The sequence below is a fragment of the Spermophilus citellus genome (genome assembly GCF_964194105.1).
Source record: "Spermophilus citellus genome assembly, chromosome: 10".
Taxonomy (NCBI): domain Eukaryota; kingdom Metazoa; phylum Chordata; class Mammalia; order Rodentia; family Sciuridae; genus Spermophilus; species Spermophilus citellus.
In genome coordinates, this window is record NC_138197.1 from 74,806,049 (window position 1) to 74,833,365 (window position 27,317).

At 33.2% G+C, this 27,317-nt stretch overlaps 2 protein-coding genes across 2 annotated transcripts; one reads left to right on the top strand and one right to left on the bottom strand.

Moving 5' to 3' along the window:
- Positions 1–480: 480 nt before the first annotated feature.
- Positions 481–17,231, bottom strand: LOC308658242 (uncharacterized protein; the record flags this gene model as incomplete). Its single annotated transcript, XM_081310834.1, has 2 exons — positions 481–1,447; positions 16,297–17,231. 2 exons carry the CDS (start codon positions 17,229–17,231, stop codon positions 481–483), a joined length of 1,902 nt encoding a protein of 633 aa, XP_081166960.1.
- Positions 17,232–26,059: 8,828 nt separating this feature from the next.
- LOC308658863 (olfactory receptor 6C76-like) lies at positions 26,060–26,995 on the top strand (the record flags this gene model as incomplete). Its single annotated transcript, XM_081311777.1, has 1 exon — positions 26,060–26,995. The coding sequence occupies one exon, from the start codon at positions 26,060–26,062 to the stop codon at positions 26,993–26,995; it is 936 nt and encodes a 311-aa protein (XP_081167903.1).
- Positions 26,996–27,317: the final 322 nt, after the last annotated feature.

The following is a 27,317-nucleotide window of genomic DNA, read 5'->3' on the forward strand; positions in this document are numbered from 1 at the left end:
GGTGCAAAAGATTTTCATTATTAAGAATAACTAATCGGGCTGGGGATGTGGCTCAAGTGGTAGCGCGCTTGCCTGGCATGTGTGCGGCCCGGGTTTGATCCTCAGCAATACATACAAACAAAGATGTTGTGTCTGCCGAGAACTAAAAAATAAATATTAAAAAATTCTCTCTCTCTCCCTCTCTCTCTCTCACTCTCTCTTTAAAAAAAAAAAAGAATAACTAATAACTAACAAAGTGATTTCAGTTCTATAGACACTGGTTTTCTAATCAGGATTGTAAATCAGTGATTACATGGAATTTACAGATAGCTTCAAAGAACAACACAACATGGTTAGTTGCAGGTTAAAAAGCAAGCTGAAGCCAAGGAGCTCAGCAGTGCAGGTAGCTGGGCTTTAGATACAGAAGTATAGAGGAGAAGTAAAGTTTCATTTCCCTGGTTGAATCTTCACCATGGCACTCATTCAGGTCAATGCATACATTCATTTGCTTCTGTAAAATACTACCTTATGAACCAAGTGTTTAAAGCTTTGTTTTACTTGCTGGTTCCTCAAAGTGTAAATAAAAGGGTTCAACATGAGAGCAATAGTAGTGTTGAGGAGAGCTACTCCTTTGGTCAGTGATGCTCTTTCTTTTGCTGAAGGCTTGACATACATGAATATGCAGCTTCCATAAGAGATGGAGATGACAATCATGTGAGAGGAGCAAGTGGAGAAAGCCTTTTTCCTCTGACTGGCAGATGGGATTCTCAGAATGGTGCTAATGATGATTATGTAGGACAGAATCACCAATGCCAATGTGAAGAGAAGAGTAACAAAGGCAAAGTAAAAGCCAATTTGTTCTAAAAGCCATGTATCTGTGCACGAGAGTTCCAGGATGGGGAAGTAGTCACAAGAGAAGTGATTGATAACATTGGAAGCACAGAAATCTAACCTGAGGATAAGCATAAGTGGTGGGAAGATGGTCAGAAATCCTGCCAGCCATGAACCAAAGACAAGAAGGGAGCAGACTTTCTTATTCATGATGGTGTTGTAATGCAGTGGCTTGCAGATGGCGACATAGCGATCATAGCACATAGCAGTCAAAAGGAAAAATTCAGACACACCCATGGAGATGAAGAAATATAATTGAGCTAAACAGTTGTTATAGGAAATGGTCTTGACTTTAGTAATTATTGACCCCAAAAATCTGGGGATGGAAACACTGGTGAATGCAATTTCCAAGAAGGAGAAATTCCGGAGGAAGAAATACATAGGGGTCTTTAGATGTGAGTCCAGCAAGGTGAGAATGATGATGGTTAGGTTTCCAGTGATGCTTAATAAATAAGTTACGAATAAAAAGATAAAAATTACAACCTGAAGCTCTGGGTTGTCTGATATGCCCAAGAGTACAAACTCTTTAATCATTGTGTGGTTTCTCATTTTCATTTCTTTTTTTTTCCAACAAAGTCTATTGGTGAAAAACAAAGCAAAAATATTGAAAAGTGTGATATTAAAGTAATGAAAATTTAAATTGATATTAATATCTCCATTGACATTTTTCTTATAAGAATTTTGTGATATTCACTCATTCCTATTAATACAGACAATATACACATATCTTCAGTTGAAATCAAATGTGGATCACTGACATATTTTAAGTGCCTTCCTCAATAAATTTACATCAAACCTCAAAGTATTTTCAAATTTTCTGTATGTGTAGTATGCCTTGGAATTACTGATTTCTACAATGACATTTATCAAGTACATTTGTATTTGACAATTGAGGCACTGTCTTCCAGTTTCCAAGATTATGTACTTTTAGGACTGAATTATTTAATTTTGGGGTTAATTCTGATGCCTTTTATAAACTTAGAAAATTGATTGGTGGGAATTGGTGAACTAATCACAATCACTAAAATAAATAGCTTTTATAATTATTTTTATTCTCTCTCTCTCTCTCTCTCTCTCTCTCTCTCTATATGTATATATATATATATATATATATATATATACACTTTTAAATATATCCATGGGATTAAAGGAGTTTCAATCACAGAAATATAGAACTAGAGTTACCTTGGTTGTAAACAAAAGTTTTAAATTTTGGGAAAGAAAAACAGAGGCCATAGAAATTGGTGAACATAGAGCTAGAGCTCAATGATATGTATAGATTTACAATCTACTAATACTTAATTTAAATTAGCAACTGAATTTTAAATTTTATTATAATGGCTTTGTCCTTTTGCTCTTCAACTTTCCTGAGGAGACAACAGAAATTTTAAGGAGTTTCCTGATTCCAAAATATGGCATTGCCTCCTCCCTGCAAGGCTAAACAATCAGAATAAATAAAGAAAATTATAATTTCTTTACTTTATAGAAATTACATTCTTCACAAAATAACCTATAGGATTTCTATATGTCCTGTTCTCTGTCTCCCTAGCAGTCAGCATCATGTCTGTGATGGAAGTTTTCATATATTTGTTGTAATTCTTTCTCTCTGTAACATACATGGGACAACTCAGCAGGTGATAAGTATTAAAGTTGACGTTGTGCATTTTTGTCTTCATTTGATTTTGTTTTTCTGAAAATCAGTATTCTTTTCCCTTGATAATTTGCATATAGTTGTCATGAATATATCAGCAAAACTAGCAACTCAAAGGAAGAAATTATTACTGTGGTTTGAATAAAGGTTGAAACATATTAAAATGTAAAATGAACAATAACATTTATGTTAAAGTGGTAATTTCAGCATTCTTGTTATTTATTCTAATAAAATAAGCTTTCATACTAGAGAAAAAAATAAATTTATTTAAAAATATGGAACATACTTTCTTATGTGTCTGATGATACTAATCAGAAACAAAAACCAAATTTTTATTGATTTTCTTAAAATTCAAAATTTAATGCATTTATAACACACTTTAGGTTTTTGTTTTGTTTGTTTTTGTTTGTTTGTTTTTGTTTTTTGCTCACCCTTTCCTCTGTTACACAAAAGCCTATCACACAGAGAGTTTAGGCTGAATCTCATGTAAGTTTTCTGTCAGCCTCAAGTATAAGTTGAAAAAAATGAGTTTCTCTTTTATATCCTTTATGTTTCCACATAAACTGAAATATTTCTCTGACCTGAACTCCAAAACCTACTCCTGCAATCCAGAAGGTTCTCTATTTAAATTTTCACAGATTACTGCTTCAACATACTTTATGGCAAAACATTTCAAAGTTCTCTACATAAGATAAACATTGAGTATCACACAGAATAACTCCACTTTACCTTCTCTGTGCACTGTATGATCCCTTGAGAGGCTAGATTGAAGAACAGAAGCATTCAAGTTGAGATAAAGTGGTGTCATGGTGTACCTTTCTGGAGAGTCAAGCCATAGAGCAAAAGAGTTCTAGACAGCTGGTAAAACCAACCTGGTTTCCCTTTGGCTGTACCTACTTTTCTTAATATGCACGTGGACTTAGGCTACCCTCAGGAGATAATGTATTCTCAATTCCTTTGGGGTTAGCTAAATCCAGGACTAAGGAACTCCACAGTGGATGGTACCACTATTGTATTCATTGATATATCTGTGCCAGCATAGAGCAGAATGAATGACTAAAGAAAGGATTTTAAATTCTCTAAAAATCAGAAAAGTGGGGCTGGGGTTGGGGCTTAGTGGTATAGCACTTACCTAGCATGTGTGAGACCCTGATTCGATACTCAGAGCCACAAAAATAAATAAATAAAGTTATTATGTCCACCTACAACAGAAGAGTACTTCAACTTTAGCTTTTAATTTTAATGCTTAAGTTAATACATGGTTAATTATGAGAATCAATTGTCACCATACTATAAAGTAACCTGTGGAATGGTACATACATTTGCAAAGAAGCTTTCATTTCTTTCAAATCTATGAATTAACCAGCAAAAATAATATTTTATACATTTTGTTTTTTGTATCATATTAAAAACACAGCCACATTTACACTCATAGAATTTTTTTCTTTATACACTAATGCAGTTTTACTACACAGTATATTCTTATTCTGCAACTTTCCTAGTTTTTTTTTTAGTTAATAATGTTTACAGGAAATTATTCCTAATCAAATTATCCAGAGAGAACTTATCCTTCTGTAACAATTGGATAGAACAGCAGAGGGGACTTATTTATAATGCAATAATTTAATTGATGGCTTAAAAATAGGGGTTATGTTGTCATTAATTTTATAACATTAGTTATGATTCTACAGTACATTCTTACACGTTCTTCTGCATCTGTACAAATATTGGTATAACTTTTTGATACTTCATCATTTCTCCACTACAGGAAAGAATGAATCGTTTTCATTGCATCCTAACCAACACTGGATGTTATAAGTCACTTATGTTTCACAAGCGGACAAAAAAAGATACTCTAATTAATTCAAAGATAAAGGTAATATCATATGGACCAGATCACAGTGCCTGGATGGTTTTGAAGTTAAAGAGATCCATTTTCTTAGCAAACTTTCAAAATTTATTTGACCTGTCTTTTTTTTTTTTTTTATTTTAAGCGTGTGAGTGTATATATATATAACTCAGGGGCACTCAACCATTGAGCCACATCCCCAGCACTTTTTCGTACTTTATTGAGAGACAAGGTCTCACTGAATTACTTAGAGCCTCACTTTTGCTGAGGCTGGCTGGCTTTGAAGTCACAATCCTCCTGCCTCAGCCTCCCAAGCTTGCGCCACCACACCCTACTATTTGACCTTTCATAGTATCAGTTTTCCTATGCATAAAATGAAAAGATTGGTAGTTTTAACTCATAAGATACTGTAATAATTAAATGAGAGATGCATGAAAGTGCTTAGCAGAGTATAAAAGGTATATAAATGTTTAGTATATAAGTGTTATATATTTAAAAAATTGTACATTTCCAACTGATAGAGACTGAATATTTTAAATATTTGTTTTTCTTGTCCATGAATTAGGTATTTTGTATTCATTTTTTATTGAGCTTATTGTTTTATTAGTAGAAGGTATATATGTATAATGTTGTGTTTCATCTTTTGCAACATGTTTTCAGAGCCCATGTTATGTTTTGACTTTTTTACAGTGCATTTGGACTAAAAAAAGATTAGGCAATTGATTAATTAATTAGGCACTTAAAACATATAGTTAGATTCACAGATTCTTGGTGGTATATTTTTCTAAGGACATCCTTTGTACATACCTCAAATTTATATAAAAAATTATATTCATATAAATTTAATACAAAGGGTTTTGACATCCATACCTTTAATCCAGCCAAGACCCTTTTTTTCCCCCTTTTTCTATATCAGTGCTGGGGATCGACCCTACGATCTTACACATGCTAGGCAAGTGCTCTATAACTGATCATCACTCTCAGCCCCAGAACTTATTCCTCTGTGATATATGGATCTATTTTTGTTTTCTTTTCAATGGACAGCCAACTTCCCTAACAACTTCAAGGTCTATATAAACAATACTAGAGTCTGGACAGTGAGTTATCAAGAGCACCAAAGGCACTTGTATCTTCTGTTAGCAACACTTTTACCCCAAAATTTTCACTAATACGATCCATATAAAAATCTTACAGGTGAAGATGGAACTGGATAAGTTGAAATATAAAATGGATCTGAGATACTTAAACTTCTTACTTTTCTGGGGAGAAAATTTCTTTTTTGCAAGGGCCTGTTGTCCTCCTGCCATTTCAGACTCACTTCATACCATCTACCCTCTCTCCTCACTTTTTCCGTTCCAGAAGATCTGCTCTTGTTATTATTATTATTTTTTTATTAAGAAGCAGATACCTTCTCTTTTCCCTCTGAATGTTCACACACGCCATGCCTGCCTTCATTCACTACTACTCATCCATCAATTCTACTCTAATTTTACTGTCTTTATAGCTATATTTTGTCCTTTGAGTTTCTCAAAACTCTGGTAAATTTCTATAATGCCCTGTGCTTTATAATTGCAGTTCTAACTATAAATTGATTGATAAGCAGATGTCATCCTTTCTGTGTAAATTGTACAGTGTAAGTTGCAGGTGTTATAATTTAAATTAAAATATGAGTTAATTTAAATTAATTTGGATGCAAATTCAATTCTTCTGTTTTGTTAATTATATTTCAAGTTCTCAATAGGCAAATGTGGGTAGTGGGTAATGCATTGGAAAACCCAGATTATGGGGCATTTCCCTTAATGCAGTGAATTTTTTTGGACAGCATTGGGAAATCAATATTTTCTCCCTTATTACTCTTAAAGAATTAACTAAGAACCTTGACTCTTTACTTTGTCCATCACATTTTCACTATTTCTTGTCATTGTGAGGTATTTCCTGCTGGCCACACACACTTTTTTCTTTTCTTTTTTTTTTAAATTTACTGCAAATACCAGGTTATCCTCAAAATTTTCTATGATGCCTTGAGTAGTTGATCAAGATTTTTTATTAAGGAAATTTGAAAATAAAAAATACTTTGTAAGATTATAATAAGTAAGCAGAAATGAAAACTGAAAATCATGAGTGTGGAAAAAACAATATAGCAATGTTGAGTAAATACATGTAAACTGTAGTTAGATGATACAGATTAGAAAAAGAAAGTAAGGGAAAATTGACCATATTGACTAACAAAAACATGTGAAGAAGCTGACTCTAATAGTCAATAAATATAAATACATTAAATTACCATAAGTTCTTCCTAAATTAATGCAATTGACCTTAGAATAACGTGGATTTGAACTGCCTGGGTCCACTTACATTCATATTTTGGAGATTTGTGAAAGTTTGAAAAAAACTTGCAGACAAACTACATAGCCTAGAAATATAAAAACAATTAAAATAAAGCTATATAATGAATTCATAAAATATATGTATATAATATTTAGATAATAGTCAATAAATTATTATAGTCATTTTATTGTTCATACTACCAGAAAACATACAAATCTATTACATAAATTTAAAATCTATCAGAAATTCTGCATATAAACACAATATATGGTGCTCTTTACATGGAGGAGACATGTAATCACAAGTAAAGATGCACAAAATGGACTGTAGTATATACTACAATACTGTACTAATTTCATAGCCATCTCTTGTTGCTATTTTAAATGGAAGCTCAAGTATTGCAAGTACCCCCTTAAAACACCATATGGTGCTACTTATCTCCTCATGATCAGTTTGTGTTAATTGCCTGTTCATGTCCTCAGTAAGGCTTCCAGTCAACAACAGGCTATTAGTAATTAATCTTTGGGGAAGTCAAAGGTATCCACGGATTTTCAATGGTGCATGGATTCAACAATCCTAACCCCAGAATTATTCAAAGGTCAACTTTATGTTCACAGGTGAAATATTATTATAAATTATTATTATATGAAATTCTGATGGCTAATTGAGATCTTATGAAAAATGCATCAGACACATATTGGAGGTCATTTTTGCAGACTTTCAAGAAATTATTATAGTCATTTTTATTGTTCACACTATAATATTTCACAGAACCGTTTTCCTTCAAGCATAGGGAAATCACATTTATGTAACATTCACCCAAAATACATCTGTCTCATACTGTTTTTGTAATCATATGACATTAGCACAATATTGTTTGTGTGTTACAAAAATGGCATCTGACCTAAATAGTGATTGATTTCATTAGTGAATAATCATCTTGGAAGTTTATTCTAGCAAAGTTAAATGGTTACTAAGAATGAAAACTCCTTAATATTACTGCATATTGGAACTTCCTTAATTCACATTTCCATGGATAATTCCTGAGTATACTCTCAACAGAGCAACAATCATTCATGGAGCATTTAATCACTTGAGATTATAACAGGCATTAGGATCCAGCTCAGTGGTACAACACTTGTCAAGAATGCATGAGGCCCTAGGTTTGAGCACAGATACTGCAAGAAAAAACTGAGACGAAGAGACAAGGAGAAAGAAAGAGAGAGAGAGAGAGAGAGAGAGAGAGAGAGAGAGAGAGAGAGAGAGAGAACTAGATATTGAGATCTTATTACTCATGAAATCTAAGTAAGAATCATACAACCAGACAATTTTGGAAGAGTCTTAATTGTGTGTGTGTGTGTGTGGGTGTGTTTGTGTGTGTAAGCATGCATGCATGCATCTATATATGTACAGTTGGAAAGGTGGAACAAATAAGCAGATAATTTAATTAGAATAGAAAAAGAAGATATGCAATACTTTTTAACCTCAAATAACATTTTCTATCTCAATTTCTGCTTAATTAAATTCCTCTAAGTTAAGATCCCTGATGATTTTTACTTTATAAATCTAAATTTCTTAATACTATGTATTTAATTAGATTTTTGTGTAACTTGTATTTTCCTTTAAAACCTTTGTGGGCTTTGTTTGTATGTTTAAGTTTATGATCCAAATGAAATTATTTTTTATACTTAGTAATAGTGAAAGTGAACTCTTGCATTGACATTTTGCCTAAATTTTAACTTGAAAAAGAAATTGCACATGTTTTATATTTGCAGTAATATATAAGAAGATATTTTCTTTTTGAATATTTTCTAATCTTTTTTTTTACCTCTACTGTATAGATAGTGATTGTACTTTAGAAAAATAGTGCTAGGAAAGCATAGCATTTATGTAACATAAAATTTATATCATTCTACAGGTTTTGTATTTGAAGGTAGGAAGTTCATTACAAGATACTGTTTACAATTGATTTTGTCAATCTTTATATACTACAGGATAATGTTGTTAATGAGGCTTTTGCATCAAGAAAAAAAAAAGAATAAATACCCTCATCCATCTTTCTCTCTCCCTTCCTTCCTTCCTTCCTTCCTTCCTTCCTTCCTTCCTTCCTTCCTTCCTTCCTTCCTTCCTTCTTTCTTTCTTTCTTTCTTTCTCTTTCTTTCTTTCTTTCTTTCTCCCCCCCTCTCTTTTTTTGGTTGTTGTTGGTGCTGGTACCAGGGATTGAACCCAGGGCACCAACTACCGAGCGACATCCCCCAGCCCTTTTTATTTTTTGAGACAGGGTCTCACTAAGTTCCCAAGGCAATCTTAAAACTTGTGATCATCTTGCCTTAGCTTCCCGAGCTACTGTGATTAGAGGCATAAGCCAGGATGTCCAGCAATATTTTTCTAAAGTAATCTATTTATTTATGCTTCTATAAAAGTAAACCATGCTGGGTGTGGTGGTGCAGGCCTGTAATCCCAGCAGCTGGGGAGGCTGAGGCAGAAAAATTTCAAGTTCAAGACCAGCCTCAGCAACTTAGTGAGGCAATAAGCAACTCAGTGAGGCCCTGTCTCTAAATAAAATACAAAATAGAGCTGGGAATGTGGTTAATTGCCCCACCCCCAAACCCCCCAAAAAGTAAATCTCATTTGTCTTTTTAATTAGAAGCAATTTCATAATTCAGTAATGGTAGTGGTATTTTCCAGATCTCTGTAGCGACTTTCTATAATATTTTTATGCATTCATTAAAAATATTTTTCTTTATCTCTAATTCACAAGATGCTAAGGGAACTGTGGAAGGTACATTCATTTAATAATGCTATCTTCAACATCTTCCAAAAATAAACTAATTAATACCATTCAATCTATGAAGAAAGAGGTGGAAATGTGTGAAATAACAAGGAAAGATTTGCTGGGAAGCACAAAAAAATTATCAATTTCTATAAATAAGATTTTGGGGGCTGGAGACAGAGCTCAGTTGGTAGAGTGCTTGCCTCATATGCACAAGCCCCTGGGTTCAATCCCCAGGACTACAAAAGAAAAAGATTTTTGGTTGGACAGCCAAATGAAATTAATTGCCATTTGAAGTATTGTTTATAGAGTGTTGGACAAAGTATCGTCTGTAAGAAAAGGATTGCTACTATTAGGAACTATGCGAAAGTTAGAAACTGTACGAGTATATTTAATGGCACATTCAATTCCTTAAATTGTATATATATATATATATATATATATATATATATATATATATATATACACACACACACTATGTGTGTGTACATATGTGCAACTGTTAATATATTTGAATATGCATGTAAGTGCATAAATGTATGTACATGCTTATAGCTAGTATATGCCTTCTAAAGTTTCATGTGGCATTCCACTCCTGCATCCTCAATATCTAAAAGTTGAAAGAAACAATGTTCTGAGGCAAATTTCAAGATACCAATATTCTTATGAATATTATTCAATAAAAAAGGAGTATAGAAAAAATTAAATTCTTCCTAGATATAGACATATACTAGTTACAAACAAGTACATACTCATCTATGCATTTAAATACATACATAAACATGTGAATATCTGCAATTAAGTATACACATGATAGTTATATATAAATACGTACAGAAACACATATAAAACCTTAAACACACTAAACTCAAACTTAAACCTTTTATTTGTACTTTTTGATTCTTTAAAAATCTTTTATTGTTGAATTGCAAGTATGCATAATAGTAGGCCTCACTGTGATATATTTGTACATGCAGTACAATTTGGTCTATTTCATTCCCTCATGAGTTCTCCAATGCCTTCCCTCTAATCTCCCTCCTACTCTACTACTCTACTAGCCTCCTTTGTATCCTCATGGGATCCCTTTTCCTATTTTTTTTCTCTCTAGCTTGCACATGTAAGAGAAAATGTGCAGCCCTGGACCTTCTGAAAGTGGCTTATTTCATTTAGCTTGATGTTCTCCACTTCCATCCATTTTCCTACCAATGACATAATTTTATTTATCTTTATGGCTGAGTAAAACTTCGTTGTGTATATATATACTACAACACCATAAGAAGGTATTTTTAAGACACTTGAGATTTCCTTGATGTAATATTGGGACTAAATGTAAGAGTTTCCAGTGGGTGTGGGGAAATATCAATGATATGAAAGGATATGACATAAACCTAATTCTTCATGGGCTTTTGAATGAAGACAGAAAATGTCAGCAGAGGAGTAAATAAGTGTTACAGATAAGCAGTGAAAGAGGCCAACTCTGTCACACTCAGTTTTGAAATTAGTGATAAGAAATCTATTTGTCTCATAAGCATTTTTAAAAACATGATTTCAGGTGAGAGATATTGAAGAATGAATTTAAATACATAAACTTATTTCTTCAAATACTGGCTCTTAGCCATAATAAAAGTTAAATTTATTATTCTCTAAAGATGGAGTCCCATGCAACAATCTGTCTGCACATTTGAGGAAGTCATTAGATTCATCTTTTTATTGATCTAAAAATACATTAGATTAATATGGATGGCTTGGTTCAAATAACATGGGCATTTCAAAATTAATGGTGTTAATTGGGAAGTTGGCAGAAGGGGTTAGGTCCTTTCTCTAGGGCTGTTGCTGCTTTCAGATCTCCTTAAAATACTAAACAAAGAACTAATCTCTCTCACATAAGGAAAAAGAATCTTCCACAAACTCATCTAAATCAGCGTCTACCATGGAGACTAGATTCAACATAGAAATTACATAATTTGAATAGGCTAACCTTGCAAAAACATTATGAGATCAATTCCATCATCACTAAGGGACAATATTATTCATTTCAAAAGTTTTGTTTTCAATTGGATAGCAATAAACTGGTGAGCTTTCTACATACAAATAAGTTATTCATATCCCTAAGTGAAAAGCAATAACTTTCCAATTTTCAATTAATCATATGTAAAATTATTTTGAAAATAAAATAATAAATTATGGTTTGATTTTACATTTAACTTTATATCATAAACATGAAAAGACACAAAATTAGATAATATAGATATGACAGAAAATAGACATTTTAAAATAATACTCATATCACTACTTTTATTGTTAAATATGCCTTACATAGAAAAAAGCATACAAAATCAGTAATGCAAGTTTTTAAACAATAAGTGAAAAAATATGCACACAGCCAGAATAACATACAAACACCATCAGTTAAATTTATTATTCTCTAAAGATGGAGTCCCATGCAACAATCTGTCAGTAACAGGATTTTCAAGTTTTTATATCCCCAATAAATCTATCCCAAAAGACCCATCAACTCTCCTGATATTGCTATACTTTTCTTTTCTATACCATCAAACTTACCTCTTGGATTTTGCTTTATTTTTTGACTTTTGCTCAGGCTAATAGTACAAATTTAAAATAATAAATTATAGGTTCATACAATTTTATGAGACATTAAAAATGTATGTAGTGATGTAGTCACCAGCATGGTCAAAATGAAGAATTTTTGCATTATTCCCAAAAGTTACCTGAAATACTTGTGAAGTGTTCACTTCACATCTCACAGTACATATAATCCCTGATCCATTGTTCTACAGTTTTATTGTTTTTCAAAATGTATCCTGATAAGCGTTATATAATAGCTAAATTTTGAGCTGGGATTCTTTTCACTTTGTATGATGTTTTAGAGATTCATCCTTGTGGTTACATGTATCATTAAATTAGGTCTTTTTTTTTGCTATGTAGTATATCTTTGCATGAATATATCAATTTACCAGTTGATGGAAATCATAAATCTTTAAGTTTTACATATAAGTAAAAGATCTATTGTTTTTGCTTATATAAGTCCAGTTTTTCAAGCATTTCTTATTGGAAAAAAAACACAAGGTTTTGTAATTGAATTACCTTGACATTTATTTCAAAAGTTAATTGAACATAAACATGATAATCTGTATGTGGATTCTATCTGAAATCCTTTGTCTATTACTAATACCATATTCTCTTAATTGATCTGTTTTATAGTGAGCAAGAATTTAATGACTTGAATACGTAAAAAAATAAAATAAAATTAAAAACTACAAGAATACACATAAATGGGGGCTGGGATTGTGGCTCAGTTGTAGAGCACTTGCCTAACATGGGTGAGGTACTGGGTTTGATTTTCAGCACCACATATAAATGAATGAATAAAATAAAGGCCCATCAATGTCTAAAAAATATTTTTTAAAAAAGAATGCACCTAAATGAATAAAATCATATCCACTAATCTTTTATTTACCTATGAAAATTTGATAAATGCAATAAATATTTTAAAGTATAGAATGTCTTAAGTATTGCATGGTTCCAAAGTCATTTGGGATTATTTTAGGTTCTTTGTCTTTCCATAGAAATTTTAAAATAAGCTTGTGATTGGAACAACTAATTATTTTTTAACTTCCAGTTATAGATTGACACGTAATGAACTTCAAAGTCCCATCCTGAAAGCATGTAAATCTTGAACAAAATGAAAACTGATGACTTTTCTTGAACCCTTCAAGGAATTAAAGCACAGGATATACTGCCACCAGGGAACCTGGAGGGAGGGTGAAACACCACAGAGAGTCACATCTGAGATCTGCTTAAGTGGAACTGCTGGTCCTATACACATGTAGGAACAATTAAGTGACAATTTTCACAAATTGCTCGAAGCTGAATGTGGACTAGAATGAGATTTTGAAACTCCTGGGAACTAAAATCATCAAAGGACCCATATTTTCCTGGGAACCACCTCTAGGAACATGATCAAGTTCTATGGTCAAGAGCCAAGACAAATCCTTCCTGCTGAAAAGGAGAAAAGCAGCTATTTGAAAGACTCCAAAAGTGTTCTCCACTACAGAGACCTACAGTTGGTGAACTTCATTAAATCCTTCTCCCACCTGCAGGAAAGGTGTTGCTTATACTCCAGAGCACCTTAAATACCATCTTCCAACTCAATCATAGCCATGGAGGAATCTAAACTACTGCAGAAACACTTGTGAAATTCAGACTGTAGAGTCACTGACCTAAAAGACAGATATTAAATCATAAAATCATAGAACACTGGCCCTTTGCCATAACTAACCACTACACTAACAAGGCTACAATATAATAACAATGGATTATAGCTTTAAAAGTAAAAGACTCAGACTCACTCCAAGAAATAGTTTTACAGAAACCCAAAGTCAACAAGGGAGACAAAAACAATGACAAAAACGTATATTGAAACCTGTGACACTACACCTACAATAAATCTTAACTAAGCATATGCCAATTCCTAGGAAGATTATTATAAATACATTAACTAATACATGTTCTGCTTTCAACAAAAATATTACAAGGGATTACAAAAGATAGCAGAAAATCTGGTAAGACATAGGTGGCTCTAAAACCAGAGCCAGACATGACGTAAATGTTGGAGATATCTAAGGAAGAATTTTAAATAACCATGATTAATATGGTAAGTGCTCTAATAGAAAAAGATACAGCATGCAATAACAGATGGCTGCACTAACTAGAGAAATGGAATCTATAACACAATAAAAATGAAGAATGACTTTTTTGATTGGTACAGCTATGGATCATGTTAAAAATAATGAAAAATAAAACCAAATAGAAAATCTTGAAAAAAAAAATAGGAGGAATAAATAAAGTTTACCTACAGAGGAACAAGGATAAAATTACAACACTGTTATATTAGAAATAAGCAAGAAATAAACCATGTAGTGAAATATTTAAAATATTGAAAGAGAAAAACTATGAACTTGCATCCAGTTTATTTACTCTTCAAAAGGGGAAGAGAAACAGACTATCTCAGAGAAGCAAAAGCTGATTAAAATCATTATCAGTAGAGTTGATCTGAAAGGACATTTCAAAAAGTTCTCCAAGCAGAAGAAATATTATATAGATTTGGAACACTATTCTACACAGAAAGCAGGAAAGTTGAATAATAAAAAAATGAAGATAAACTTTTTCTTAATTTAAAAAAAGACAAGTGTTTGAATTCATAATACTAATGGTGTATTAGTTATAAAATATGAATGACATCAATGTCTTAAAGGACTAATTCAATTGCTCTTCAAAGGTACAGCTCTTCACATGAGGAGGTATAATGTTCTTTTGAAGATTGACATAGATTAATTTTAAAATAAATAAATTTAAAACTTTAGAGAAATCATTAAAAATGCGAAAGATATTGAGCCTAGAGCAATGGAGTTGGCCATCCATGGATTGAACTTCTGAGATCGAGGTTGAAAATAAAATTTTCCTCCTCTTAGTTGTTCTGGTCAAGTATTTTGGTCACAGCAATTAAAACGTAACCAACTTAGAACAAAACACCCTGTAGGAGGAGATGTGTTAAGGGTAAAAATATGGGAGACATATAATTGATATGCTAATGATGTGATAAAATTAAATGACATAAACATAATTAAAAACAAAATTTAAAATAAAAATTACAAATATGAGAGAAGATACCTCAGTTATATCAGTAATTATTTTTAAATGTAACTACTGTGAATATATCAAATAAAAGATGCATATTTGTTGTGCTTCACTACATATAACTGTAATTGCACCAGTGGGAATGGAGGGGAAGGTTAGGTGGAGGTTTGGGAGTATTGAAGCACAACCATCACAAGTGCAAGCCCAGCCTCAGCAATGTGGCAAGACCTCGATCCAAAGTAAAAAGTGCTGGGGATGAGACTCACTGGTAAAAAGTCACTAGGTTCAATGCCAGTATCCTCCCACCAAAAAAGATAGAATTTCTGAGGGAAAAACAATTTCATGTCATTTGTGAGTACTGGTGGTGATTCACTGGATTCTCATAGAAATAGTATACATGTACACACAGGATGAGGATGTGAGGCAGACAGCATGTTGATGGTTCTATTTCTTATTGTTTTTCTTACTTCAAGAGATCAAATGCATAAAAAAGGCGATAATATAAAGTAACATGAAAAACTAGTAATGGGAGCTGTATAAAATATTCAGCCTTATAAATGTATACTTTTAGATATTTAGCCGAGACAAAAGAGAAACAAAGAAGAAATATTTTTTTAAAAAGTAAGAGAAAACTTACAAAAAATGAGGAGAAAGAAAATATGTGGAAATAAATGTCATCCCATATGCTCAAAAAATAAGAAAGGAAGAAAAAAACAGGGCAAGAAGAAAGAAAAGGAGGAAAGGAAGGAATAAGGCACATTTGGCTTCCAGCAACGTCATATATATATATTTTAAATATTAACATTGTCTGGCTAAGAAAGCAGTATTCCTTAGAGATTGAGGAAAATAAATAAGTTCATATTTACAGAGTTCACAAAAGGAGTCATCTATTGTAGAAAACCATGTGCAAGGTATGTGAGGTTTCTCATAAGGATTCATAGTGAAATATTTTGATAATCATAATCATGAGAGAACATAACGGGGAAGGACCATGCTATTAAAATGATAAACATTCAGGAGGACAATGAAGGCTCTTTATGGGTAACTTCTGTGACTGCCATAATAAAAACTAATAAATTAAAGGGATATGTTATAAATGTAACTGGTAGAGGATAGCATTTTCACTAATTCTCAATAGTATGCTTTTACAAAAGCCAAAGCTGTTACTTCAAAGTTGTAAAGGTACATTTTTTTACTAGGTCCCTCAAGGCTTGTATCACTTGCTTATTTCTTAGGGAATAAATGAAAGGATTTAGTACAGGTGCAATGGAAACAGTGAGCACTGATATCCCCTTGTTTAAAGATATCCTTTCCTCTGCAGAAGGTTTGATATACATAAAAATACAACTGCCATAAGAGATGCAGACAACAATCAGGTGGGAGAAACAGGTGGAAAAAGCCTTCTTTCTCTCCTGGGCAGAAGGGATCTTCATAACTGTTGTTATGATTTTGATATAAGAGAACAATACCAGAGCCAGTGTATTTAAGAGTGTGATAATGGCTAAAATAAAATTTGAGAATTCCATTTCCTTGGTGTCTGTGCAAGAGAGTTTCAGGATAGGAGAGCTGTCACAAAAAAAGTGTTCAATAACATTGCCATCACAGAATTCTATGGTCAGACTCACAATAACTCCATGAATGATCGCTACCCCAGCAGCTATCCAACAGGCAGCAACCAGCAGGTGGATCACTCTGCTGCTCATAATGGTTGCATAATGAAGGGGTTTGCAGATGGCCACAAAGCGGTCATAGGACATAACTGCCAACAGGAAAAACTGTGTTATACCTATGAAAATGGCAAAAAGTGCCTGTGCCAAGCAAGCATCACGGGAAATAGTCTTTTCCTTAGTGACTATGCTGACCAGGTATCTAGGGATGCAGGCAGTTGTCAATGAGATTTCTAAGAAGGAAAAATTTCTTAGGAAGAAATACATGGGCGTTTTGAGGCGGGAATCCAGCAATGTCAGAAGGATGATAAGAAGATTTCCTGTAGTACTCAAAAGATATGTTAGAAGTAGAAAAAGAAAAATTACAATTTCCCAATTTGGGTCCTCTGTCAGTCCTACAATAATGAAGTTTGTCACTACTGTGTGGTTCCTCATGGTTCAATTCTCTCAAGATGCCATTTGAGCTGCAAGGAAGTGGATGTGATAAATAATTAAACAATATTTTAAAAGATACATCAAGTGCAGTTTTCCAAGTTTAATAAAATAGCCAGCAACTCAGTAGATACGCAGAAGCTTTGTTTTCCTTCTAGAGTTTTCAAATTTTACATAACAGTCAAACCACCAGGCTAACCCCTCTTACTCTCATCTCCATTCTGGATACTCGTTTTCCTAACTCTCTTTTCAGGTACCTTTTTACTTTACAAAACGATGGCTTTATAATTTTTTTCTAGAAGTATCTGCACACTTATCTAGTTTTCCTAATATATGCAGACCTACCTTTTACAATCTCACCTAAAACATTTTTTAGGTTACCATGGTTAATCCTGCTATTAGTAAAATCATTTTCTGTTCAGTTTCTTTCAGAAAGATGTGTATTTTCTGGATATATCTGTATCCCAAAATGTGTAGCTAATCAAAAAGGACCTTTTGCAATTAATATTGTCTAAAGGGTTATTTCCTGATGATATATGTATTTTTAGGTTTGAGTTTTTGTTTTGTTTTGTTTTTGGTAGTGGCCATTAAAACTTTTTCAACAGAAAAATACTTTTTACGAATTTTAAGACTAAAAACAATATGCATTACAAAATTGGTATTTAAACGCACAGTTGAAAATTTACATGGAATTTACAATTTAATTGTTCAGTAAGTTTCACTTCATCATTAGCTTTATCATATAAGAAATAATTTGCATTCAGTAATATTAAAATACTGAATACTTTAGTAGGTATAATGGAATGTGTATCTGTCATTTTTTATATACATTTTGAAAATCATTTCTCATGGTGCTAGTCCAATAGACAAATACAGCAACACTTTGAAATATGTTCTTTGAATATTTCATCATGAGTTACATGTTACATAAATATTTTCTTTGTTTCTCTAAATGTGAGTTTATCTGGATGAATCTATTGTCACATATTCGCAATTAAATGGTTTACGTGACAACTTATTTGTGCATAGAAAAACAAAATAGCAAAAAAAAAAAATACTTACTTTCCACGAATTTCATGGAGGTTTTCTTTGCTGATGCATTGTGAAGAATTCTTTTTATTATAACCAAGTATATATTAGACATGTTTTTTAACTGTCTAGAAATTAATTTCCAACCCATACTTTTTTTGCTGCTTCCCTTTCAACAGATACAGTGTTCACATTGAGATCCAAAGTTATTTAGAAATATACATAAACATTGTGTATATCTCTTGCTCTCCAATCTGCATGTGTGGCATTTTCCAACATGTTATTCTGACTTCTCTACAACAAAAGGTAAATGTCCATGTTCAGCCTAACCTAAAATCTGGAAATCTAAGCTGTTTATTTGTATCAAAACCATACTATTTTATTATTGATGCTTCTTTTTTTCTATTTTTCTTATTCTGACTTGAATGAAGATGGTTTGGTCTCCACATTTCTGTTCATTATATTTCCACTTTTTATATAAAGAGCATATTTACTCAGAACTGGTAAAAGTTCTTGGGAATTCTTATGGGAAAAGATACTAATTGATATTTTCATCATTAACCCTAGAAACAAAATATCAAAGTTAATAATATTCTTCTTACACTGTCTTTAGGGAAGCCTGAAATGTTGACATTAAAGTGGAGTCTAATTTATATAGTAGCATTCAAATGATGTATGAATAAGTAAGTTGTTCCAAGTGTCTGAGCTATGGGGAGCCTTCTCATTTTCCCTTCCAAAAGAATTTAGAGAGGAATATCAAGCTAATGACAATGTTGTTCATAATTTTTAATCACTGAATATTCTAAAATTAACTCATAGTATGTGTTTTGGAGGTGTCAAACATATATCTCTTATAGTCTCTGCATCACCTCATAGCATAAAATATTTACATGTGAATTTGATGGACAGAGAAAAATAATGGCATAACTAGCATTTTAGGAAGTAACTTAAAATAGAACTATAATTGAACAAGATGTTTTCAAGGAAAACACATCTACATTTTTGTATACATGTCCTTTAAACCAGGGAAATGATTTATTGTTTCTTTAAAAATAATGCAAAATTACATTAAAATATTTAAATATTTTGCTTACTCCTTATTTTAAAAATTACAGTAAAATGTGTAAAACAGCTTCAATTGGTAAAATAAGACAGAAAATTTCTAATGAAATTGAAATTGAAAAGAGTAATTTATTAAGATACATATAGTAGAGTAGGATATTCCCTTTATAGGCATTTAATAAAATATAATTTAGAAAATCATATAAGGATATATTTTATTAAATGTCTAATATTTAATATGAACTAATAAGAAAATGTTTTACTTTTATTGTATAAATATATTCTCTTCACATTAATTTTAAAAATAATTCATAAGAATGAAATAATTGATAGGGTCTGATAATGAAGGAACGTTATGACTAACATGGAATAAAAGAAATTTTAGGGAAATTGAAATATTAGGCCACACATATTTGTAAAACAAATGATGAATATAGGAAATATGGTTGTCTCTATTCCGTGGGAGCTCTAATATACATGTGAATTGGTATCCCAGAAGAACAAAGAGAATATAGGACAAAACAATATTCAAAATAATAATTGCAAAAAAGTTACTTAAAGATATTAAAGATATCAACTCATGATACTCAGAATATTTGAAGCAGGAGGGTCACAATTTCAAGGCAAGCCTGGGCTGTATAACAAGACATCATATCATAAAAATATTAATTATAAAAATAAAATAAAAAGTGTCAACCAAAGACTTGAAGCTCAGTGAACCTCAGGTGAAAACCACACTAGATTTCTCTTCAAATAAGCCAGCTGAAATGTAGAACAGGTAAAATCATTGTGAGTTCAAAATCTCCAATATGAGTTGAGTACCTTTCTGGATAGTAAGTAAATATGCTTCATTTACATCTGGGTCAAGGACAAAGGGGAAACAGAGTAACTAATGGAGAGATTATGCATTAATACCATATATAATATTAATATTTTATGTTTTTTCATCAGTTACAGTCCAGAAAGGAAAAAGGAAACATCCCTGGAACAAATTTCACACACTGGATTTTTATTTAGATTATAAAAGAAAAGGGTGGAGGAGAGAATTTCCCTTACCACCATGAAAAAAATGAACCCCAAAGGTACAACCTGAGTGACAAACCTCCTTGAGTCCCATACTAACTGCCTACAGTTATTACCCACTTGATCCCTATCAGGGGATTAATGCACTGATTAGGTTAAAACTCTCATGATCCATTCATTTCACCTCTAAACTTTCTTACATTGTCTCACATGTGAGCTTTTGGGGAGCACCTAATATCTAAACCATAACACCCTGCAAAACCCCCAAGGATAGGGTATAGCCCAGTCGCAGAACACTTGCTTAATATGCATGAGACCTTGGATTTAATCCAGATCACTGCAATGTTTTAAAAAAAAATATAAAAGAAGAGGAAAAAACTTCTGAAGAGTATTCCAATGTTGTCTTTATTACAATTGTAGAAATGTAGCTTGGTAATAAATATCACTGTGTTTCTTGCTGTTACTCCTCTACATTTTCACATTTATAGTATTTTTACAAAAAAAATATGTTTAGTAATGACCTTTAGCATTTAAACATCATTTGTAAGATAGTAAAAGAAGAATTTCATCAAAGTACAAGAGGAATGGATGTTACCCAAAGAATAGAAGTCCAAACAATGTGCGCTTCTCTTTACTGAAGACATGAAGTATGCATTTGATGGTCTGAGAGACAGCAATTTTATATTGGCCAGTGGTATACTGTTTTCAGTTTCTTCTCTGAGGCTTTTATATGGATAAAGGTTTCATTTAGGTTTGTGTTTTTTTATCAGTGCAAGAATCACAGGAGGAGTCTATGCTGCCTACCATGCATTTTCTAACTGACTTCTACCATCTTTCTAGCTGAAGAGATAAAGGGATTAAAAATGCTTTGTAGTTCCTATTTTTTTTATGAATTTTGTGTTTCCTTTGATTAAAAAAAATTCACACACCTAGAGAACAATATATTAAAAAACATAAGTAAATAAAATTACCCATCATTCAAGCCCTTAGCACAAATAGAAGACTAGAAAAATTATCTCTAAAGTCTACACCAAAATAAGGAGTAAGTAGAAATTTTGTGGAGTAGAGGCAACTTGGCTGGAGTCCTAGATGTGACAAAAAGTAAAAACAAAAAAATAGTACAAACTGATAAGTTTACTGAGGGTTTACCTCAGAAGGAAACTGCTCTCATTAAGAGGAATAATAAGGAATTTGGCATAGTAGATTGCCAGGTCCTAAAGAGTCCAAAGGAAATTGATGTCAAGCTGCTGGATCTTAATGCTCTTCCTTACAAAGCTTCCACGTGGGAGGCACAGTCAGGTCTGGCTCATGTACTGTGTGGACTAGGGAAAGGGTTCCTTTCAGAGGATGGGCTTGCTGAGAAATAAAAGCTAAGAAAGTAGTACTACTGTAGTGGCACACCCTCTTTCACAAAAATATCTTAATTAACCTTTCCAGAGATCCTCATCATAATTGTTGTTAGACTATCTGGAAGAATTTCTGCAACAGAGTTTTCAGTCAGGAGGTGTGTTTTTGCAGAAGCAGAATGGGATAAGGGAGACTAACTCAGGCTTCTTGTCAGGCCTGAAGCCTTCACAGAGGCATCTGCATTTCAGGGAACAGTGGTTAGGTCCTAGGGAGGGTCCCTTACAATCCAAAAGATAAGAGTGAATAATACAAATTAGCTGGTTCTTTGGGAACCAGCTAGTGGGGGAAAAGGAGAGAACGCTCCCTTCCCAGGCACTGATTTTCTCAGAGAGTGTCCTTGATTTATTTTCCAGGCCTGGGTTGATTGCCCAGAATGGTAGAAAGTCCACTTGTATGTGGACTTCTGCAGATTGTGAGTCTTTGATCTCCCCCTCTCCCTTTTATACACACTGGGTATGAAATTCTAAACATTTCTGAATTGGGAGTTCAGAGGCACAAATGGACCAAGGCAAAACCTCCCCTTTGGACCTGGCTGCAGCCAATAAAACTACTTCCTTCTAATTCCCTAGGTAGCTAGCCTTGTCTGTCCCACAACACTAGAAAGTAACCACAGGGCACCAAGAATATGTTTCCTGAGTGGGGTCAGCAACGGGACAAGCTGACCAGAGGGATGCAGCTTCTAATAAAAATGGAAGCTCATTCTTGCTTTTTTTTTTTTTAATATATTGGTACAGATCAAAGGGGATTGGGAGGTATAAGGTTTCAGTGTGGGAGGAGTCTTATCTCAGGCTTGCTTCTTCAGGAAAAACAGGATGTAGGTGGGCCTAAGCAGGCTGCTTGGCTCTCAGCAGATCATGCACATCTTGAAAGTTGCAAGGCACCACTGACAGAACTGGGTAGAAATTCAAATGCACTGGACCCTCTCAAAACCAGCAGGAGTGCCATTGGGAGTTCCCAGATAACAGAGTTTTCTACTCAGTGGCTTCCATGACAATCTGGTCCACACACATTTCACTGGTGGCTTCCTGCAGTCAGGTATCTTCTGTAGTAATATCCAGTGCCTTGTAATTAAGTACTACAAATTTAGCACCTCAAAGGGACACACAGAAATCTCACAGTGTCTATGAGTAGAAAACCTGGAAGTGTTGCAATAGTGCTACCAAAACCACCTGTGGGCTGGGTCCCTATTCTGAGGCTCAACTGGGGATCATGAGTTCACATCCAGTATTACTCAGGCTGTTGCCAGCACATTTATGATAGCTTTAGAATTCCTGAAAGCTTGTTTCTCCAGAGCCAGCAATGGAAAGATGCTGAAGAGCAACCAAGCTGGCAAGAATCTTGCATAACACAACACACAAGGACATCAAATCATCTTTGTCACATTAGAAGCAAGCCTTTTTTTCACTACTGGAGAAGAGAGTTTGAAAGGTACAACCTGAGGGTTTTCAAATCTTGGAGCCTTCATTGAAGCCCACTTGCCATGTCTTCTAAAGAAAACATTTTCCCACAAGCCTGGTGGAGAATGTAAAAAAATAAAATAAAATAAAATAAAGTTCTGAAATAGCTTGCACCAAACATTTACCAAATTTTTAGAAAACAAGGAAGGAGCACTTCCAATTTATATTTTTGGTTAGAAGCAAGAGCATGTCCCTTTTTGAAGTTTCTCTTTGAATAAGACATTTAACCTAAATTACCAGTGTTTCTACCCCATTCACATAGATTCACCTGCCATAGCAGGTCCTGGTAGATATAAAAATGATTAGAAGAACAAAAAAATTCAGATAAAGAATATATGCTAAACATACTGTAATCAAATATTTCAGTAGTTGAAACAATGTAATTGAACCCAAATTGTCCAACAGGAAAATTTAGACACAGATAACAAAAACAGCACATAAAATTTGCTTGCTTTACTTCTATTGTGAAAAAAAAAAACAGTGCTTAAGGTTTTTTTTTTAATTTGTGAATTTCATGAGCTTTATTTTTGTATTATACTCTTGGTTGTCATTGTATCTTGGTGATGCTGATATGCTTATCTACTAACTTTCTCCTGCCTAATATAGACACTCAATATGGTTTTATCAATGAATAAAACATTTTAATTGTAAATTAAATATCATGTGGCCTTTCCTCTTACTCTTTTCAGTATTTTTTTCACATTTTCCATGCTATGGGATTATATGACTTTGGCAGACATTTGTTTCAGGTTGAAAAAAAAAAATGAGATTGACAATAGGAAGTCCAAAATAATTCAAGACTGTCATGTCCTCACTTTTGTTGCTGGTATTATACAAATCTCTGCTATTTAATGTTGAGAAAACATCTTTTATAAAATAAGACTAATTAAAATTATTCTCTTTTCTTTAGGGTGCTCTCATCAGTACTATACTCTCCAGAGACATTTTAATTTTGCTTTCCAGTAAGAATCCCCCGTGTCTGTTTGGAGACAAAACAGATAAAAAGCAGGTAAAACTAGTTTGTTTATTTAACAAGAATATTTATAAACCAGTTTTTTATAGCTAGAAAATGAACTCAGTAAAAAAAAATCATAACCCATCTTTCTTTAAACAATACTTAGTGAGAGCCAAGTAAAATATATTGGCACATTTTCCTAACATCTTGGGGCAGGATTTTTTTCTTTTAATAGAATTTTTGGAAAACAAAAGATACAAGATATTTGAATCATAAAACCTGGGATAGTCATTAACTATTAATTTTCTTACAGTTTTCTTTTATAAGCCATGCAGCTCACCTCTTTTCCATAGCTATTGATTCTTGATTCTCATTCATGATATGAGCCCTCTCCTGCTCATGAACTAAGTTTCACTTACCTAATAAGAAAGATATGCACCTTTATCACCTCTACTTGCCTAATTATATGTAAATATTGTACTAAAACTACTAAAAGAATCCCACTTCTTCATTACTTTTTTTCCTTCTTTCTCTCTCCCCCTTTTCTTTCCTTGTCTGTCTGTCCTTCCCTCCCGCTCTCCCTCCTTCTCCCCCTTTTCTCTCTTTCTTTCTTTTTTTCCTTCTTTATTTCTTCAAGATTTTCCAGAAATTCATGATCTCTGGCTCTGAAATTCTTCCTTGTAACCAGTTCTAAACTGTCCATTTTTCTACTGCCATCTCCAATTTTACAGCTCATATTTCTACTCCTAAGTAATAAGTTGGTGCCAGAGACACTTTCTATCAATGTTGGCTTTGCAATGACACTTTTCAAACTTGAGGATCAGACTTAACTGAATTGATCACTTGGGACTGCCCTTAGAGCTTCATCCACTGTCCAGGACAACAGATTTCCCATCAGGTCATAAACTCATTCCTAGATCAGAAATTCCTCACCTTCTTGGATTTGTTGCCTAAGCCTGGTTGTAGCACCTTCTAGCAGTACTTGAGTCTATGTCAATTTCCTGTCAGGGCTTCTCTGATATTAGTAACAGGTTTTCTATTAGAGTCATTCCTAAATATGTTCACTGTATATAACAAGAGTCATCAGCCCAAATTCCACCTATATGCTTTATAAGTTTGACATTGTGCAAGAAAATCACAATGGTCAAGAAGTGTATGACATGCTCTGAAAATAACGCATCAAACATTGTCACTCAAAGAAAAGCAACCTAGCATTTAGGTTTCAGTGGTTCACTGCTACCAGGTGGGATTACCTCACAGTAAGTGCATTTTCTATTTTTTCCCTCATTTATTTTTCTGTCTTCTAATAATTGTATAACCTGCATCACTTAACTTTGGCCCTTAGAATCTCACATATAGAATGATAAAATAATATTATTTAATTCAGAAAGTAAAATATATAATATTTTGGGAAAATTTAGGTTTTGTTTGATTAGGATTATGGAAGTATTAGTGTTGATGGCTCTGATTCTTTGTTAGACTATTAAATATCTTGGAATATTGTGGAAAATTAAGAAATACTTCAATAAATGCTTCATTTACAGAAAATCAGAAAACATATTCATTTGCATAGTAGTTTTAAAAGAATATTTTACATTTTTAGATTTTTGATTTTATAGGTATATTTTTCTTATACAGATGAATTTATTAGACATTGTCAGTGACTAGCTTCATATTAAATGACTGGTGATGCAAAAGGACATCAGACATAGTTTTGTGGTTGTTGTTGTAGATAATATATTTATTAAAAATTTAGTACACCTTGGTTAATTCTTTGTTTCTTTATAAGCCTTTTATGTTTCCTAATTCAGAAGAAGTGGTGAAAATTTAGTACCATACTCACTAAATCATTGTTTCAAATTTTCATTTTTAGACCTATAAGAAGTAAACAATAAAAAATGAAAAACCATACATCTGCAACTGAGTTCATTCTTCTGGGATTAACAGATGACCCAAAGCTAAATATTTTCATTTTTCTATTTCTGTTTTTCACCTACATACTGAGCATTACTGGAAACTTAACAATTATCACCCTCACTCTGGTAGACTTGCACCTAAAAACACCCATGTATTTCTTCCTTAGGAATTTCTCTTTCCTAGAAATCTCATTCACCACAGTTTCTATTCCTAGATACCTGGTCAGCATCATAACAGGGGATAAGACCATTTCCTATAGTTCTTGTGCAGCCCAGGTGTTTTTCCTCATACTGCTGGGTGCAACAGAATTTTTCCTTTTGACTGCCATGTCCTATGACCGTTATGTGGCTATCTGCAAGCCACTGCACTACACAACAATAATGAACAGCAGGATCTGCACCCTGCTTGTCCTTGGTTCTTGGCTGACCGGCTTTCTCATCATCTTTCCACCTGTGATCATGGGACTACAACTGGATTTCTGTGACTCCAACATGATTGACCACTTCACTTGTGACTCCTCTCCTTTGTTCTTGATCTCCTGCACAGACACATCCCTCCTAGAGCTCTTGGCATTTATCCTGGCCATATTAACTCTGATTACAACCTTAACATTAGTGATTCTGTCCTATGTGTTCATCATTAAGACAATTCTGAGGATCCCTTCTGCTGAGCAAAGGAAAAAGGCCTTTTCCACTTGCTCCTCACACATGATTGTTGTCTCCATTTCTTATGGAAGCTGCATTTCCATATATGTCAAAACTTCAGCCAAAGAAGGAGAAGCATTGACCAAGGGCATAGCTGTGCTCAATACCTCTGTTGCCCCAATGTTAAATCCTTTTATTTACTCCTTAAGGAACCAGCAAGTAAAACAATCCTTTAAGAACTTGATTAAGAAATGTTTTTCAAATAAAATTTAATGGTAAAGAAGTCTATTGCCTGAAGTTTAAATGGAACTTCGCATGCAATGCCATATCAACATTGTTGTATTTGGGCATCAATGCCCTATTGAGCTGTCTTTTCCTGAATGTTGTATTCTTCATTTTTCCTATTTCGATCTCATTTGGCACAGTTTTAATTTTACATTTACATATCATTAAAATTCTCTGAGTATGAATATTTTGATTTCACATAATGAGAGTGACTTCTAATAAAATTGCCAGACTTCAGGCTTAAGGATCATTGAACTTTCCTTTTGACCACTCTGAAAATATTTTGCCAAAGGTGTAATCTCCAAGTCCT